General features: G+C 29.3%; 1 protein-coding gene across 1 annotated transcript; it reads left to right on the forward strand.

The window, feature by feature from the left end:
* The first annotated feature begins 13,351 nt into the window (after positions 1 to 13,351).
* Positions 13,352 to 15,949, forward strand: LOC122497658. The gene is made up of 5 exons (XM_043604904.1): positions 13,352 to 13,568; positions 14,335 to 14,553; positions 15,027 to 15,222; positions 15,304 to 15,463; positions 15,584 to 15,949. The coding sequence occupies exons 1-5, from the start codon at positions 13,474 to 13,476 to the stop codon at positions 15,694 to 15,696; spliced, it is 783 nt and encodes a 260-aa protein (XP_043460839.1). The 5' UTR covers positions 13,352 to 13,473; the 3' UTR covers positions 15,697 to 15,949.
* The last annotated feature ends 1,020 nt before the right edge of the window (positions 15,950 to 16,969 follow it).

Consider the following 16,969-nt stretch of genomic DNA (forward strand, 5'->3'; position numbering starts at 1 on the left):
ATTCCCCATGTCTATTTCTAACTAAAATCCTGTCTCAATTTCCCATATGGTTTGACATGGGAAACCACATGGTAAACCACGTGGTTTCCTTCATGGAAGTAGGGTTTTACATGGTTTTTGACATAGGATCCCATGTGGTTTCCCATGTGGTTTCCCATATGGGGATTTTCAATAGGGAAGATACTTTAGCAAAAAATTAAGTTATTTTTTTATTTGTCTTTGAATGATGCTGCAAAAAACTAAGTATTTATAGTTTATTGAAAAAATTGTAAATAATAGGGGAATGTAGTCAAGGTTGGTCTACTGTCTAGGTAGGCCATCGCGATTTTTTGGACAAGTTCACTAGCGCCACCTACGCGCATGCTTGTCGAAGCTTGTCTTAGAGTAACCTAACTTTTTGTTCAATTACATTTTCGGAAAATCGAAAATTGTGTTTTCTGTGACGTCGGTACAAAAAAAGCTGAAAAAAAGTTTTGTGCATAATGTGAAAAACCATTAATAAAAGATAAAAAACAAATTTAATCGTCAAGGCAAGTATGCAGAAAATTTGTGGGACTCATGGTTGAAAGAAAAACAAAGTAAAAAATCGAATCCCGAAACGTATTTCTTTATGGTTACAACAATTCGGTAATGTTACTTACTGTCAAGGTCGGCCACTATGTGTTTAAAATGCGCAAAGATGAGGACGAGCTACTTCATTTGCAAAAACTGCAATTCTGTATAACTCATAATATAATTAATCATCTTATTAATATTTTTATTTAATTTTATTAATAGTTTTGTGAAAAATTTTTTTTTATTTATATTTATTTTTTTATATTGTTTATTTTTATTATTTTGTTATTTCATTAAGTTACAAACTGTAAACAATAAAGAATCAATTTTCCGTAACTCCAAACATGTTATTTTATTTTTTAACGATTAATGCCCTTTGAATTTTAAACATGGCCGACCTTGACTGTAATGGCCAACCTCGACTACAAATTTTTTTTTTTTACTTCTTTATAACTTTTTCATTTTAAAACCAATCAATTTACTTTGTACAGAAAAGATGTTCCTATTAAACAGGACTTTCCAACCATATACTTCAATTGTCCAAATTCATTTTTAAAAAAAAGTTATAAACAAAAGTCAAAAAGGTGGCCGACCTAGACTATGTTCCCCTAATTGTTGACAAATACATCAAATATTATTTTAATAATTAAATTCTGTTTAAAAAAATAATCTTTATGACACTGTTATTTATTCAGCCAAAAGGGTAGACCTGAAAAAATAAAATGAATTAAATTATTCTTATTTTTAAATAAATGAAATATATTATTAATTTTAATATAAAAATACTGAATTTTTAAAAAACTGATGTAAAATTCAGTATAATTGTATGAAATATTATGAATATTAGGGTGATTAAATTTAAAATGTCATTTTTGATCCTACTAAATTTGATTTTTCGATGTTGGATTTTGAACTTAACGATACTCTATTTTGGTTGACTAGAATATATGATGGACAAAAATAATAGTGGTCGATCAGGTGGAAGCAAATTTTAATTTTCACCAGGTGAAAAACGACCCAAGCAGCACGGAATATACCCTGAAGATGAAGGGAATATTACATTTCATATTCGGAGTATTCCAGTGGAATGTTCCAGGGATCTTAAAGTAATATTTAAATGTCCGCCCCACAGGAATATTCCAAGATAACATTGAGGGAATGTTCCACGGTAATATCAAAGCAATATTCCAGGATAATGTTGAGGGAATGTTCCACCGTAATATTAATAGAATATTCCAGGGTCATGTTGAGGGAATGTTTCCAGGTAACATTAAATATGTTGAAAATGCCATTGAATCTCATTTTTACTAAAGAAAGAAGAAAAAAAGAAAAAAAAGTCAAATTTTTTCAAAGTATGAAATTTTGGAATGTTCCCAGGGAATATTCTTGGAACATTCCCTCAATATTCCCTCAACATGAACCTGGAATATTCCATTAATATTACGATGGAACATTCCGTCAACATCATCCTAGAATATTGCTTCGATATTACCGTGGAACATTCCCTCAATGTTATCTTGTAATATTCCTGTGGGGCGGACATTTTAATATTACTTTAAGATCCCTGGAACATTCCACTGGAATACTCCAAATATGAAATGTAATATTCCCTTCATCTTCAGGTTATATTCCGTGCTGCTTGGGGATAGGCAGAAATGGTAGGAAATTTTCTGTTTTCGTTTATTCTTTTCTCAAATAAATTCTTACAACTTTAAAAAGTTAAAATATTTTAAATTACAATAATGAATGTTTTAACATGACTTAAAAAATATTTGTAATGAGTTCTGCCATAAATTAATATACTTTTGAAGACCAAAAAGACATGTGGACGTCCGTATGAAAAGGGACCACTTTGGTACTATTGGACTTATCTATATGGGCGAATTCCTGACAAAATTTGGAAAATTTTGAGTGGTCTTACAACCTTTTTGGTGAAAAATTCGATGAGTTACAGAATTTGAAACTTTGGAGTATCAAATACGTCATTTCGAGAAAAACGAAATCAAAGATTGTAATATTAATATCTTTAGTTCTTCTGGGAAGTAATTCAGATAAGAGTTGTTTTAAGTCTAGTACACCCTTAAGATTGAAAATAAATAGGTTTCGAATTCCCCCCTCCCCTTTCATTTTTTAACAATGACAAAATAATGGATTTCCGACAAAGTGGTCCCTTTTCTAAAAATACGGCTATTAATTAATAAAGTGGAATATTTAACGAAGTTAAAGGTTCGGTGTTATTTTTTAGCGTTACTTCAAGCAAAGAAAATAAAAGTAGTCAAAAAAAATTTTTTAAGGGCATCCGGGAAAAATCGAGCCCAAAAAGTGTTTTCCCGCGTGTCGTCTCACTCCTAAATAATTAGAGATATTTAGTTCGGATTTATCATGATAATTAGGGGAATTCATGATGATAAAGAATATTCTCGAAATTTGCAAGTAATTTTTGAAATAAATATTGAAAAACGAAATAACAAAAGTTGGATTTTTGGCGAAAGTTTCGGACAATATGGCGGCGAACACACAGACAAGTGGATCTATGTGTCAGTGGTCAAGGAGGTGGCGCCAATTCTCGGAAGTGGTCGCGAGTTGAACTGAGGGAAATGTATTAACCTCAAATTACTCCACTTTCAATCGTTAATAAAATAATTTTTCTCGCAAAATTATTGCAAAAACGGAGAGGGCCGCTTATCGGAGGCTCTTCCTCTATCACCCCTCCAAATATGAACCCGAAATATTTTATCCTCTCAAAATGAGACGTCTATACTGAACCGTAAAAAACCCCTTTTTCCGTATATTTAAACACTTTTTTCAATAATTATTTATTAAAATTTCTCTAAATTCCGAGAGGACCTCTGGTCCCAGAGCATTTCTCTATATTTACCAAAAAATCCCGACTCAAAATATTCTTTTCTTTTTAAATGAGACGTCTATCACGAAACCAGTATTATTTCCCGGATGACCTTAAGCGACTTTATTATAAAAAATCTTAGAAAAAATTAAAAATTTCATTTCCAAAAACACGAATTTAAAAATTGTAATGCGAATTTCTCCGGCTCCTCTAGGAAGTTATTCAGATAAAAGTTGTTTTAAGTCAGTAGTAGTAGAGCTAGGAGACTTCTGGACCACTTACCTACAGTCGGTAAGGTAGATTTCTTAATTTCATACTTTCAGGTGGCTTAGAGGAGGTTTTCTACCTTACCGACCAAGTTTATTACCGGCTGCCACCGCTAGATGGCGCCACTAAATTTTTGCTCAACTTAAAAGCCGTTGGTCGGGTATTTAAATTTTTTTCAAAGTTTAAAGTGGCTTAGAAGGGGGGGTTCTACCTTACCGACCTTGATGATAATACTGGTATAAAAATGTCGATAAATTACCGACTGTAGATAAGTTATCGACCGCGGGTAAACATTACTATCAGTCGGTAATGCAGATTTCTTTCACAAATTTTGGTCCAGTCGGTACGTCAGGGTTCTGCATTACCGACAGTTGGTCTTATTTGAATATGATAACTTCAAGTTATCCCAGTAGTTGGCGTTTGCAATATTGTGGTAGGAGAGTTGCGCGCGACTATGGAGTAGTGGGGGTCTACCGGAGTGGGGTGGTGAGTATAGTGGGGACTGGTGTATAAGTTACGGAGCGCGAGCCAGGAGCATCAGTGGCTTCTTTTCAGGAGCAACAGCAACAGCAGTTTATACGGAAGCTTCTAAACGCCACCTAGTGGAACGAAGCAAGAAGTTTGTAATCAAGTGTTATCGGTCGATTTTGGAACATAGAAACATCAGTGTTCGATAGTAAAATGTAACATGAAACGGCGGAATAAGTGGAACGCACTCCACAGTTCCTGTGTTCAACTGTTCGAAAGCGTCGGAAGCTTGTAAGGTAATGTTTTTTAATTTAAATTAAAAAGAATAATAGTTTTAAAAAAATAAATTGAATTTGAAGGTAAGTTTTATTTCGAATAGAAAGATATTAAAAAGATTAATAGTTTTAGAAAGGTTAATTCGTTAATTGAATTTGAAGGAAAGTTTTCTTTCGAATAGAAAGATATTGTATATATATATATATTTAAAGGTTATGAAAATGCTTAACCACGTGAATTTAGTATTTTCATACAATTATCACAATTTGTTTATTTAAATTAAAAATTTCCTAATTAAAAGAAAGTTTACACTTTCAAAATGTATGCAATAGATTTATTATTTACAGAAATTCCTGTGATTCTATAATATAGAATGAATTTTCAATTTTTAGATGGAAAACTCAAGAAGAGGAATTAAATTAATTTTAGACAATGAAATAAGCAACATTTTTGTTGAAAATAATTGTCTAAATAAATCCGTTCTAAACGAATACTATCCAGCCGGGAGCACGTTAACATATAAAGTTAACAACGAGACATGTTTGCTTTAAAAAAAATTTGTAAGAATTTCTTTTTTATAATTTTTTGAAAATATACTTTAAAAATTAAAAGAAAAACATGGACAGTTACAATTATTCATTTTAAAAAATTTAGTATCTACCTTCTTTGATTTTTTTAAATATTGTAGTTTCTTTAAAAATTAGAATAGGGAATTTTGAAAGAAATTGAATTTTATAAGATTTTCTTTACATTTTTAGAATAATCGTGTTTGCTAAAAATTATAATTTAACATTTGATGTTTGAAATTGATTAAATAATTGAAAATAATTCAATTTTTTATAAGAATTTCTTTAAATTTTTTCAAAATTATGTAGTTTTTTTAATAATTTTAATAAAAATTTTGGTTATTAAACTTTATTAAAATTATATTGAAAATAGTACAATATTCTTTTGTTGATTTTATTTAAATATTGTAAATAACTGAACTCTTTGATTGGATATTGTAAATGGTTTTGACAATATAATTGGATTCCTTCAAAAATTTCTTTAATTTTTTTGAATATGATCGACTGTGTTGTTATCTAATTATTAAATTTTATCAAAATTATTGACAGAAATTTCTATTTTTTAAAACAATAATCATCATTTATAATGAAACAATAATTTTTACAGGCTTTCTTGGAGAAGACGAGAAAAACAAAATCATTTTTGAAAAAATAAAAAAGTATTTTCATCAAGGATACACGTACAGGGTAATAGTTCATCTGGTTCGCAAGAATTTTAATATTCATGTTTTTTGCGCACCTTTTCCCGAATAATGAAAGATATGAATTTGAAACGAAGAAACATCGTCGACAGTTCACTGGAAGATATTGACACAGCTATTATTTTGGAGGTTGATAGTAGTGGCTGCAATCTGGGATACCGGTCTATGTGGTTGAGACTGAAATATGTTTATAACCTTTGTACGACACGTGAAACAGTCAGAAATCTATTAAAAATAATAGATCCAGAAGGAGTTGAAGCTCGTAGAAGATATAAATTGAAGAGGAGAATTTATAACGCACTTGGTCCCAATTACATATGGCATGCCGATAATTATGATAAATTGAAGCGATTTGGATTTCCAATGTATGGTTGCATAGATGGTTTCTCCAGGAAAGTAATATGGCTCGAAGTTTCCAAAACAAACAATGACCCCAAAGTAATTGGTTTCTATTATCTAAATAAAATTAAAAAGTTAGGCTTTGTACCGACACTTCTAAGAACTGACAATGGTACTGAAGCAAATGTAATGGAAAATTTGCAAATGGCATTAAGGTACCCAGATAACAATCGTGCGTCGCATTTAAACGCATGTTTCTTGCACTAACTGCGACTTACCTGATGAGTCGGTCCATATACGCATTTTGCTATCGTCTGTGATGCTGGTAATAATGCGAGTGTTGTGAACTGCATTTCGTAAGCACCTGTGATACAAAATGATAAGCATGTTCCGTTCACAAGTGCGACTCGCTAGAAGAGTCAATCCGTACGCATTTTACCATCCACAGTGCGAATGCTGTGAATGCGTGTGCAGTGAACTGCACTTCATACGCATGCAATTAATGATGCGCAACCACCCGTATCGGCAATCACGCATTTCATAATGGCGACAGCATTGTTTGTGGGGTTTGTAGTCCCACACAGCACATGATATTTCCTAAATATTTCCTGAATATTTCACTGAAAGATTGAAATATTTCAGTGCAAAGTTCTAGAAATATTTCTGCAAACAGGAAAATGTCCGCTTATGTGGGAATATTGACGCGAAAGTTGAGAAAACATTTCATTGAAATATTTTGGAAATATTCAACTGAAATGATGCGCACTGGTCGAACTCAGTTTCTATGGCCTGTAGAGCTGCGCAGTAGTTTTTGGCTTACTATATCCTATGGGTTTTAAAATATTTCAGAAAATTCCTATTGGTTTGAGGTGTTTAACAAATTTTTCCATTTTGTGAAATATTTTCACAATATTGCAGAATCTTTATGTGTAATATTGCAGGAATATTTCAATGAAATATTTTCTCAACTTTCGCGTCAATATTCCCACATAAGCGGACATTTTCCTGTTTGCAGAAATATTTCTAGAACTTTGCACTGAAATATTTCAATCTTTCAGTGAAATATTCAGGAAATATTTAGGAAATATCATGTGCTGTGTGGGGTGTGTTGTCAAGTTTTTATTGTAATTCCATATTTTATTGTTTTTATTGCCACACTATTGTGAGGAATTATCGTTGATTTAATTTTTCTCTACTGCAGCAAAATAAGTAAGTTAAATTTTGTTTAAAGTACATATATATTTTTGTTGTATTAGATATAACCTCAAAAAAAAGAATTTGGAATTTTTTAACAATTTCAGTTCCAAAATTGTACTGAAATATTAAATTAAAATCGTTTTTATAAATAACATTTTAATTTAAAAAAAATTACTTATGTAAATAATCTTTTCTTTTTATTTAATTCAAATGAGGCTGAAGTCCGCAACGTTTTTAAAAACGAAAAAATATAATAAGATTTATTTTATTTTGCCTTTTAATTCATTCTATTTTTAACCAATTGTTTTTTAACTGTAACAATTACTTCTTTAAAAATCCAAGCAGATGATAATTAAAAATGAAGTTAACCTAAAAAATTTCTTTTTTGTTTTTAGAAAGGTTGTAGAGTTTAGCCTCATTAATTCAAAAGAATATTTTTGTTGATTGATTCAAAAAGAATGATTTCAAAAAAAATTGTTAAATAAAAAAACATTTATCTTAAAAATTTGTTTTTTTTCATATTCAGTTTTTATTTATTATAGTCTTTGTTTACAGAAGATAAATAGAATTTTAATTTGACTTTTCATCTAAATAGACGAAATTAAAATTTTAAAAATTGGTCATTGGAATAATGTCGTTTAAAAATATTATATATTAGAAACAATTAAATACGGAAATTAACATTATTTTGCGATTCTAAATTTAACTAAGTTCATGTTCTTTAAGTATTAACTTGTTATGTAATTCTGTAAAAAACATTTATTTTATATATAATTTTTCTTTTACATTCTCTTTAAATTATAGTTATTCAAACTGTTACTAATTTTAAAAAATAATAAATTTTTATTATAAAGAAATTTTAATATAATAATACTTTCATGGGATTATTTATCTAACAGTCAGGGAATTTCTCCAGGTCAGGGAAAAGTTATGGAATTGATTTTTTGTATGGAAAAGTCATGGAAACTCCTTTATTTTCTGGAATTTTAAAACAAATGATTTTATTCGTAGCTTTTGGAAAACGGAAAACTAGTTTTACTTATTTTCATACATTTTTTGTTACTTCTTAATTTGATACTGTGCGCCAGTATGTGTTAGTAGCCGGTGCAAAATATTCATAAAAATCAAAGCATTTGCATAGTTAAAAATAACTTTATTTTATTTTGTAATAAAATTAATAAAACGAGTTGTATGAGCCTTAACTGGCGCTTATTTTTAATCTAATTAATAAATTAGTTTATATTAAAATTCGATGCTTGGAAGGTATATTTAATAACATAAAGAATGTTTTTACGTCATTTTTTAAAATTTATTGTCAGAAGTAAAAAGCGAAGTTTCGATGACTTGGTTCATCATCATCATCAAGTTCGCTCTAAATAATAAATGTTAACAGGACTTTAAAAACTATAGCAACACATAAATTATAAATAATAGTAAATAATTACCTAATTATTTATGTCAAATCAATTTTAATTTATTTATAATTTATGTGTTGCTTTAGTTTTAAAAGTGTTGTTAACATTTATTATTCAGAACGAGCCTGATGATGATGACGAACTAAGTCATCGAAATATCGCTTTTTATTTTTAACAATAAATTTTAAAGAGTGACATACAAAATATTCTTTGCTATTTATTATACCTTTCAAGGATCGAATTTTATAATATCAACCAATATATATTCGGAAGGAAATTTATACTTTTTCTTGAACTAATTAATAAATGTTCGTATTCTTTTTTAATTTACTAGTTAATTAATATATATTAAGTTATCTATGTTAAGTAATCTGTCAGGGAATTCTTTTAAGGGGATGTCAAAGACGATGCGATTTTCCCATTGAAGCTCAATGTAAAAATCCAATCAACTTTGACATCCCCTTAAGGATGTCATGGAAAAGTCAGGGAATTGATCTTTCTTAATTTATTAAACACCCTGTTTAAAGATATTGTGTCCATAAATGTAAGTAATAATATTGTTTACAATAAATATATAAAGAACTATTAAAATTTATCGCTAATTTGTTTTATACTTATCATTAGAAACAAAAATCAGATCACTTCTTTTAAAACCGAATTGTAATCTTTTAAGTAAAAAATAAATTAATTTAGTTTTTAAATTATGTGTAAATGTTTTTAGTTTTGGAAAATGTATAATTATTTTAATGAAAAAAATTTCCTTTAATTATACGAGTAACATGTATAATTATTGTTACCAGGATTTTACATTATCGTGAAGTAAGATGTCTCAAAAATTTAAAAATTATTTGGAACTCAGTTCGAGACAAAAAAAAGACGTTTAGATGCGATTATTGAAAATAGACAACAATTGCCATTACATGACGAAGATGATTATTCGGATACTAATCATGACGATAACAACGACGCTGATATTAATTACGATCTCGATGATGGGGTTAATCATCCTGCTGATGATAATGTTGATAACGCTGTTGATGATAATGTTGTTAATGCTATTGTTGATAATCATGATATCAACGTTAATCCCGATCCTGATGATGATGATGGTGGTGTCAGTAACGATAGCGATGACAATGAGACTGTCAGTTCTTACGAAGAAGACAATGAATATGACTTTGAGCCAGAAATACCAATTGCAGTAGCGAATGAAGATGATGATTTAAGTGCGTCAGATGACGAAAATCGGGACAATGCTGTTCAGGAAGATATAGTGGGTTTGCAAAGGAGGAGTTTAAAAAATGCTTTTTTGGCAGCTAACATAAATCACAATCAAGGAAATGTCTTATTAAAAACATTGCGTCAATTTCCTTTTAATATGTATTGGCTGCCTAAAGATTCCAGAACAGTCATGAACACTCCAACTATAGTTGCCAGCACTAGAGTTCAAAATTTAGCTGGTGGTCAGTATTTGCACATTGGTTTCAAGAAAACACTAGTCAAAAAATTGGAAAATATTCCCGTAAACTTATTGCCAGATACGATAGACATCGATTTCAGCACAGATGGTGCAAAAGTTGACAAAGGTGCGGATCAATTCTGGCCTCATCAGTATCGAATCCTAAATATTGATGATGATCGTCCCATTATAGCTGGCATATTCCAAGGAAATCATAAGCCTTCTAACCCATTCGAATTTTATGAAGCATTTGCTCAGGAACTTATGGATGTTCAAGAAAATGGAGTTCTCGTTAGAAACAAACTTTGTTTTTTGAATGTACGTCTCTTCATTGCTGACGCTGAGGCTAGAGCGTTTGTTTTGAATCATTACAAACATAATTCAACAAATCCCTGTTCTAAATGTAAGGTTAAAGGCCACAGATCTACGGTTCCAGGATTTGAAAGGACAATGGTTTTTCCTGGTGATGAACATCCACTTCGTACAGATGAGGAATACCAAAATTTAATAGACGAAGATCATCAAAAGGGTGGAAGTCCTCTAGCTGCTCTGTTACCACTAGTAAAACGTGTTCCCTTCGAAGTCTTACATTCTGTTTATTTAGGAAATACGAAAAAGATTTTGTGTGCTCAAGTAGGCGGACAATTTGGATTTCGGAGGTTGAATGTAAGAAAATTGCAAATTCTTGATGCTCGAATGAGCGAGCTTATTCTCTTTTGCCCTTCAGATTTTAACCGACGTCCACAAGTCTTAACAAAATATCATGCATTCAAAGGGACGGAATTCCGACAATTTCTACTATACACTTCACCTGCAGTTGTCAAAAATGTTTTCGATGAGGATTATTATACACACTTAATGATCCTCCATAGTTCCATGCGTCTTCTTAATTCATCAAACACGCTAAGGGACATGTATCCTTTTTGTAGAGAGGCGTTGAAATCTTACTTTACACTATGTGAAGTGTTATACGGGGAGCAGTTTCTTTCTTACAACGTCCACAGTGTGCTACATTTAGTAGACGATGTAGAAGAACTCGGTCCTGCGGATACTCATAGTGCATTTCGTTACGAAAATAATATGCAGGAATTACGTAAATTTATTCGAAAGCCGGGTCTGAAATTACCCCAAATATATAAACGAATATGTGAAAAAGAGGATTACACTTTAACTCCTATTGATCGAAATATAAGAATTGAACTATCACAACGGCATGAGGAAGGACCTTTGCCTGCAGATATTGATGCTAATATTTGTGAACAATTTAGAAAGATTGCAGTTGGCAAATGCACATTGTCTACGGCGCTGCGGGACAATTGTTGCATTTTAAAGAATTCCGAAATTTGTATAATAAATAATATAATACAAACAGAGGAACACATTTTTTTGATTGTTCAAAACTTTCGAATTGTCAACGAATTATATAATATTGGAATATCATCTACTTCGGTTGGAGTATACACTTGTCAGGATTTGGACTTAAGACTGAAAGCAATTCCAATTACATACGTTGAAAGAAAAATGTACAGGATGCCAAAATGGAGTGATGTTGAAGGTGAAGAAGAACACGCTATTCCGAACCATTGGATTTGCGCCTCTTTATTGTCACCTTTCACATTGCCTGAAAATATGTGAAATGAAACTGAAGCTGACTATTTGCAAGACGCACTTTGTATATACTCATGTAAGTGATGCATAAAAATTTATTACTTAAAAATATAAATCTGAAAAAAACGGTGTGAAATGTTTATGATTTTTAAAAGCATAAAAATGAAGAAACGTAGCTTTGAATTTTGTAGTACGTTTTTAAAATAATAATGTTTGTTATAAATGTAAGAAAATTCATCAACATCCATATACAAAAATGCTTTTACGTATCTGTACCTATTTAACTAATAAAAAATTTTTGTGGTAAATTGCTGTGGTAAATTGTAAAGTATATTTTCTCTTTTGGTTTGGTATGTTTTTGCGTTGCTTAAAATTTTTTTTTAATTTCCCTTCTATTGCTTCTTTATTCAATCATAAGGCTTTTTAAATAGGAATTAATTCGCTGTAAAAAGGTGTGTATTAAAATCAATTTAAATGATATAACAAAAAGGGCGAAAACGATATTGGTTTGAATAAAATGACTGTAAATTGATATTTGTAATCAGTTTAATCCATAAAAATTAAAATGCTAACAATGTTTATATTCGAGAAAGGATTCAAATGATTTCACTTTGCAAAATTTCTAGACAGCACTAAACTGGATTAAATTGATTTCACTTTAAATGTTAACAGGAATTCAACTAAATTTAAATTTGTTCAAATAGATTAGTGTGATTTGAATAAATTTATTGATGGACAAAAACCTCATTCGTTTAAATTAAAATGATTGCGAGAATTCAGCCATACTTCTAATCATTTTAATCTATTTCAATCCACACCTTTTTATCAGCTTCTTTTGGACTCGTTTTGTAGAGTTGATATAATTTTAGAAATACATGGTATTAAAAGTTTATTGTGCTGTTTGTATTTTATAATGCATTTCTAACTTACTTTTTTAAAAAATATTTTTGTGTATTTTCATATTATTTTGCACACTCATATTTTTGCTTTCAAAAGCTGCTAGGCACTTGTAAGCTAATTTTTCTTTATTTTTAAGTTTTATACATGATTTTGGGGAAAAAAGCATGAAAAATAACATTGGTTTTTTACAAAACTTAATCAAAATATAAATAAATTTTACTTATCATCTAATATCCTCCAATTTACATTACACTCGAATCTCGCTATAACGAGAAGTTCGGGAGTCAAGTCTCCTTCTATTACGAGCGCAAGAGAAGAAATGAAATATCCCCACTTTTAAGATTCTTCATTCATTTTTTTTTGTGTTTACAATTTACGTAATGTCAAAATTACAAACGTAACCTAGTTTAATTTGAACTTCAACATACAGAAAATTTACATAAGCTAAAATTTTTAAGATGTTCGACTCCTTGACATAATTTAAAAAAAGAAGTAACTTTTTATTTTAATAAATTTTATTTTAACCAAATTTAAATCAACAGAATGTGCATTTGTTTATAAATAGTGGGGGTAATCGAGAGGAAATTTTTCTCGCTATAGCGAAAGACAGAGTCCTCGTTTTAGAGAGCGCTCGTTTTGGAGAAGGTCGTTATAGCGAGATTTGAGTGTATAATGTTTAAAGGCATTTTAAGTTTTTTTAAGTACTATGTTCATTTTATTTTATTGTTCTAGAAGTTAAATAGTAAGAACGATTTTTAAGAATTAAGACAAAAAAAAAAAAAACATTACTCTTGAGCAAAAATCGAATGAAGTTTCACTTGGAGGTCAAACTTCGACTACGGAAATATTAGGTCCTATATCTGTTACTCAAACACAGATGCATTCTGAGAAAGAGGATATTATTTTAAAAACAACTTTTGAAGCAAAAGTGCATGCTGATACTAATAGCCAAACTTTAAAAGAGATTTCCAAGTGCGTATTCATTATTGAATATTGAAGTTTTAACATATTGATAAAACATGTATAATGTTTTATTAAAGTCCATTAAGAATATAAAAATATAATTATATTTATATAATATTAACATGTTATGAGGTAAATGTCCCAATTTATGGACAACTTAAATTTGTACTACACTTAATAGTGAAAAAATGCCTTTTATATTTCTTGTTATAAAAATTTTTACTTTTAATAAGAAGAAATATCAATTTTTAAAGTAAATATGACTTTAAATAAAGTTTTATTGGCAAAGTATAGTAAATTGTTGTATTTTTATGAAAAAAGGTTAATGTACCGATTTGAGAACCAATTTATATTTTTTATGTATAAGCCAAAATACGCCAAATAGCCAAATAAGCTTAATATGCAGCAGTTCTTGAAAAAGGTAAATTAATATCAAATCTAATAAACACTCACGTTAATTTATAAATATTTAGTTTTTTTGTTAAACTCTAAAACTAAATACCGTTTCATAACAAAAAATACTTTACTCGATAAAAAGTAACTACTTACTACACTATATTTTATTGATTTTCATTTAAATTTGCACATATGAGCAAATGTTCACAAATAGGGACATTTACCTTATTATTTAATACATTAAAATACATTTCACCTATTTTAATTTTCCATTGCAATTATTTTGTCAGTTTGTAATGATCAGATAATAAATTTAAAAATATAAAAGATGCATAGCGTATGGTTTGAAATATTAATATTTTGTTCAATATTTTTTTAGGAATGACGAGGCTACAAAGACACAAATACAAGTTCCCGTAGACAGTGTTCATGCAGGAGAAGCACTTTCAAAAAAACAAGCATCAATTGGGTTTGGAGAATCTGCAATCTATGTTGCCCAATCGAATCCGAGTTTGAATGTCGATTTAATGAAATTACAAGAAGAAAATTATATTGAAGCCTTTTATCGTATGCATACAGAGTTGATGGAAAGAATGGAGTAAGTAAAACATATTACTTTTAAAATTGTCCTATGATTACATGATATAAGAAATTTTTATACATTGAAAATTAAGACCTATTAATCTGAAAAAAATGCAATTCGATTTTAATAACATTTCTTGATTTTATTTGCGATTTGAATTGTTCACAAAATGTTAAATAACTGTTGCACAACATTTTTCAACTTTTATCAATCAGCTAAAATAAAAAATTTATTACTATTTTTCTAAATTAAAGTTAACATTCGTGATTATGTGAGAAATATCATTTGTTTAAATTTTCCGAAATGAAAAAATTTGGATTTATCAGGTCTTAAAAAATTACTCCTAATATATGTTTGTCAGAAAACAAATTTTCTTTTAAAATCTTGTTTATAAATCACTTGGTATCCTAATAATTTTCATATGATAATTTTTTAAAACGTTTCTGCATGTACAATGAACAAGATATTATTTTTTCGCATTTTATTAGTTTTCTGACGGCACAAAATCAGACAATCATACAACAACTGGTCTTGATATTTCAAAAATTAGACAAAACTAGCAATGAAGAAACAGAGAAATTGTCAGAAACATTCTCATCACCTCTCACAGGATTCCCATTAAAAGAACTTGAGGAATTTAATAAGTTCGAATCAGAAGATGGAAAGGAGACTCGCGCAAAACTTGTAAGGAACTTTTTTATATTTTATATTATTTAATAAAGTAACTATTTACTTGATTATATTTATTAATATTTTTCTTTCCAGTATAAACATTTACTTAACAATGGAGGGTTTTCTTTGAGAAGCTTTTTGTCATGTGCAATGCGTCAGACAATATCAGATAAGCTAGTTTGCAGTTTTACTTGGAATGGACAAGACGATACCATAAAATTTAGCGAGACAAAAGTTGCGAATGTTTTTTATCGTAAGCAAAACTAGTTAATTTTTAGCTACAAATAACTACAAGTGCTATAAAATCCATAACATTTATGCCATTTTTAATATTTCTGTCGTTGATTCTATTATATATTAATTATTTTTCCAGAATCTTCCAAACGGTGTATCAATTTTCAAGGTCCTTTAAATAAGGAAGAATTTAAAACTCATATGCTCGAAGTGCTGCGGCATACAAAACAGCGGTTTAGAAAAAATTTTTAAAAAAATCTTCCGTCCACAGCTGACGAAATATTGCGGCAAATTGAAAGATTAGAAGAAGAAGAAGCTGCAAATCATGAAGAAGAAGAATCAGCAGAAGGAGAAGAGGAGGACGAAGAATATGGAGGAGAAGGAGAAGATAATGAGAACTATGATGGTGGTGATGAGCGTGATCCATAAAACCAGTAAATCATTTCACTTTGAAACTTCGTTTTATAAGAATTTAAAGTAAATTATTCTATTTTCGTGAATTCATGTCTTCTATTTTTTAATAAATAAAAATTTTAATTAAAATAAAAATTATGTAATTTACTATATGCGATTATAAACCTCACAGTAGTGACGATTTCATATCTCAAGGTTTCTCATCCATGAAAATGCAGACCTTCAGAAAAAATAATTACTTAACATTTAAATAATTGTAATAATACTATGAATTGTATTATTTTACAGAAGAAATATCAATTTTTATGAAAAAAAATTATTCTTTTATACAATTTGCATGAAATCAAAGTTTTCTATCATATCGCTTCTACAGAAATATTTAAAAATGATTTGATTTTATTCTAATGTTTTACTTTCTTTTGAAAATGTTTCTCTGCGATTTGACAGTGGATATTTTTAAACAATCAAGCTATTGGAAAATTTGGCTATTTTCTTAAAAATTGATATATATATATATATATTTGAGAAAATACAATCATTAATAATATTTAAATTATTTTAATGTTAAATAATTAGTTTCTTTTGCGGGTTTGCATTCCTTAAACAATGCTGAAATATTTCAAATACTGATAGAATCATGCTTCATTACTTGATATGTTTGCAGCAACTTCTTAGTGGCTGTTCAGTAGAATCTGTCAGAATGTAACTCAATTTTAAAAATTTTTTCATATAAAAAAATTTTTTAACAAGAATTATTATCACTTAGTTTTATAATGTTGTAAAAATATTATAAAATCCAAACTTTAATAATTTGTATTAAAAAAATTTTCATACGAAAAAGTTTTTAAAATTGAGTTACATTCTGACAGATTCTATTAAAAGTCACATAATGCGAACATTATGCGTTACATATGAAGGTACAGTGCGAATTAATTAGCTTGTCAGCAGGTGATATTACTAGCATAAAACGCGCATTTATATTTAAATTCTAAAGCTCATTATTCGCATTATACCGTCACGCATGTGCCCATCACAATATGCGACAGTTATGGATCGCATATGATGACGCATCTGAGTGGTCCAGTGAACGCACATTGTGCAGATAAATCGG

Source organism: Leptopilina heterotoma, unplaced genomic scaffold (genome assembly GCF_015476425.1).
Source record: "Leptopilina heterotoma isolate Lh14 unplaced genomic scaffold, ASM1547642v1 Lhet_135, whole genome shotgun sequence".
NCBI classification, from domain to species: Eukaryota; Metazoa; Arthropoda; class Insecta; order Hymenoptera; family Figitidae; genus Leptopilina; species Leptopilina heterotoma.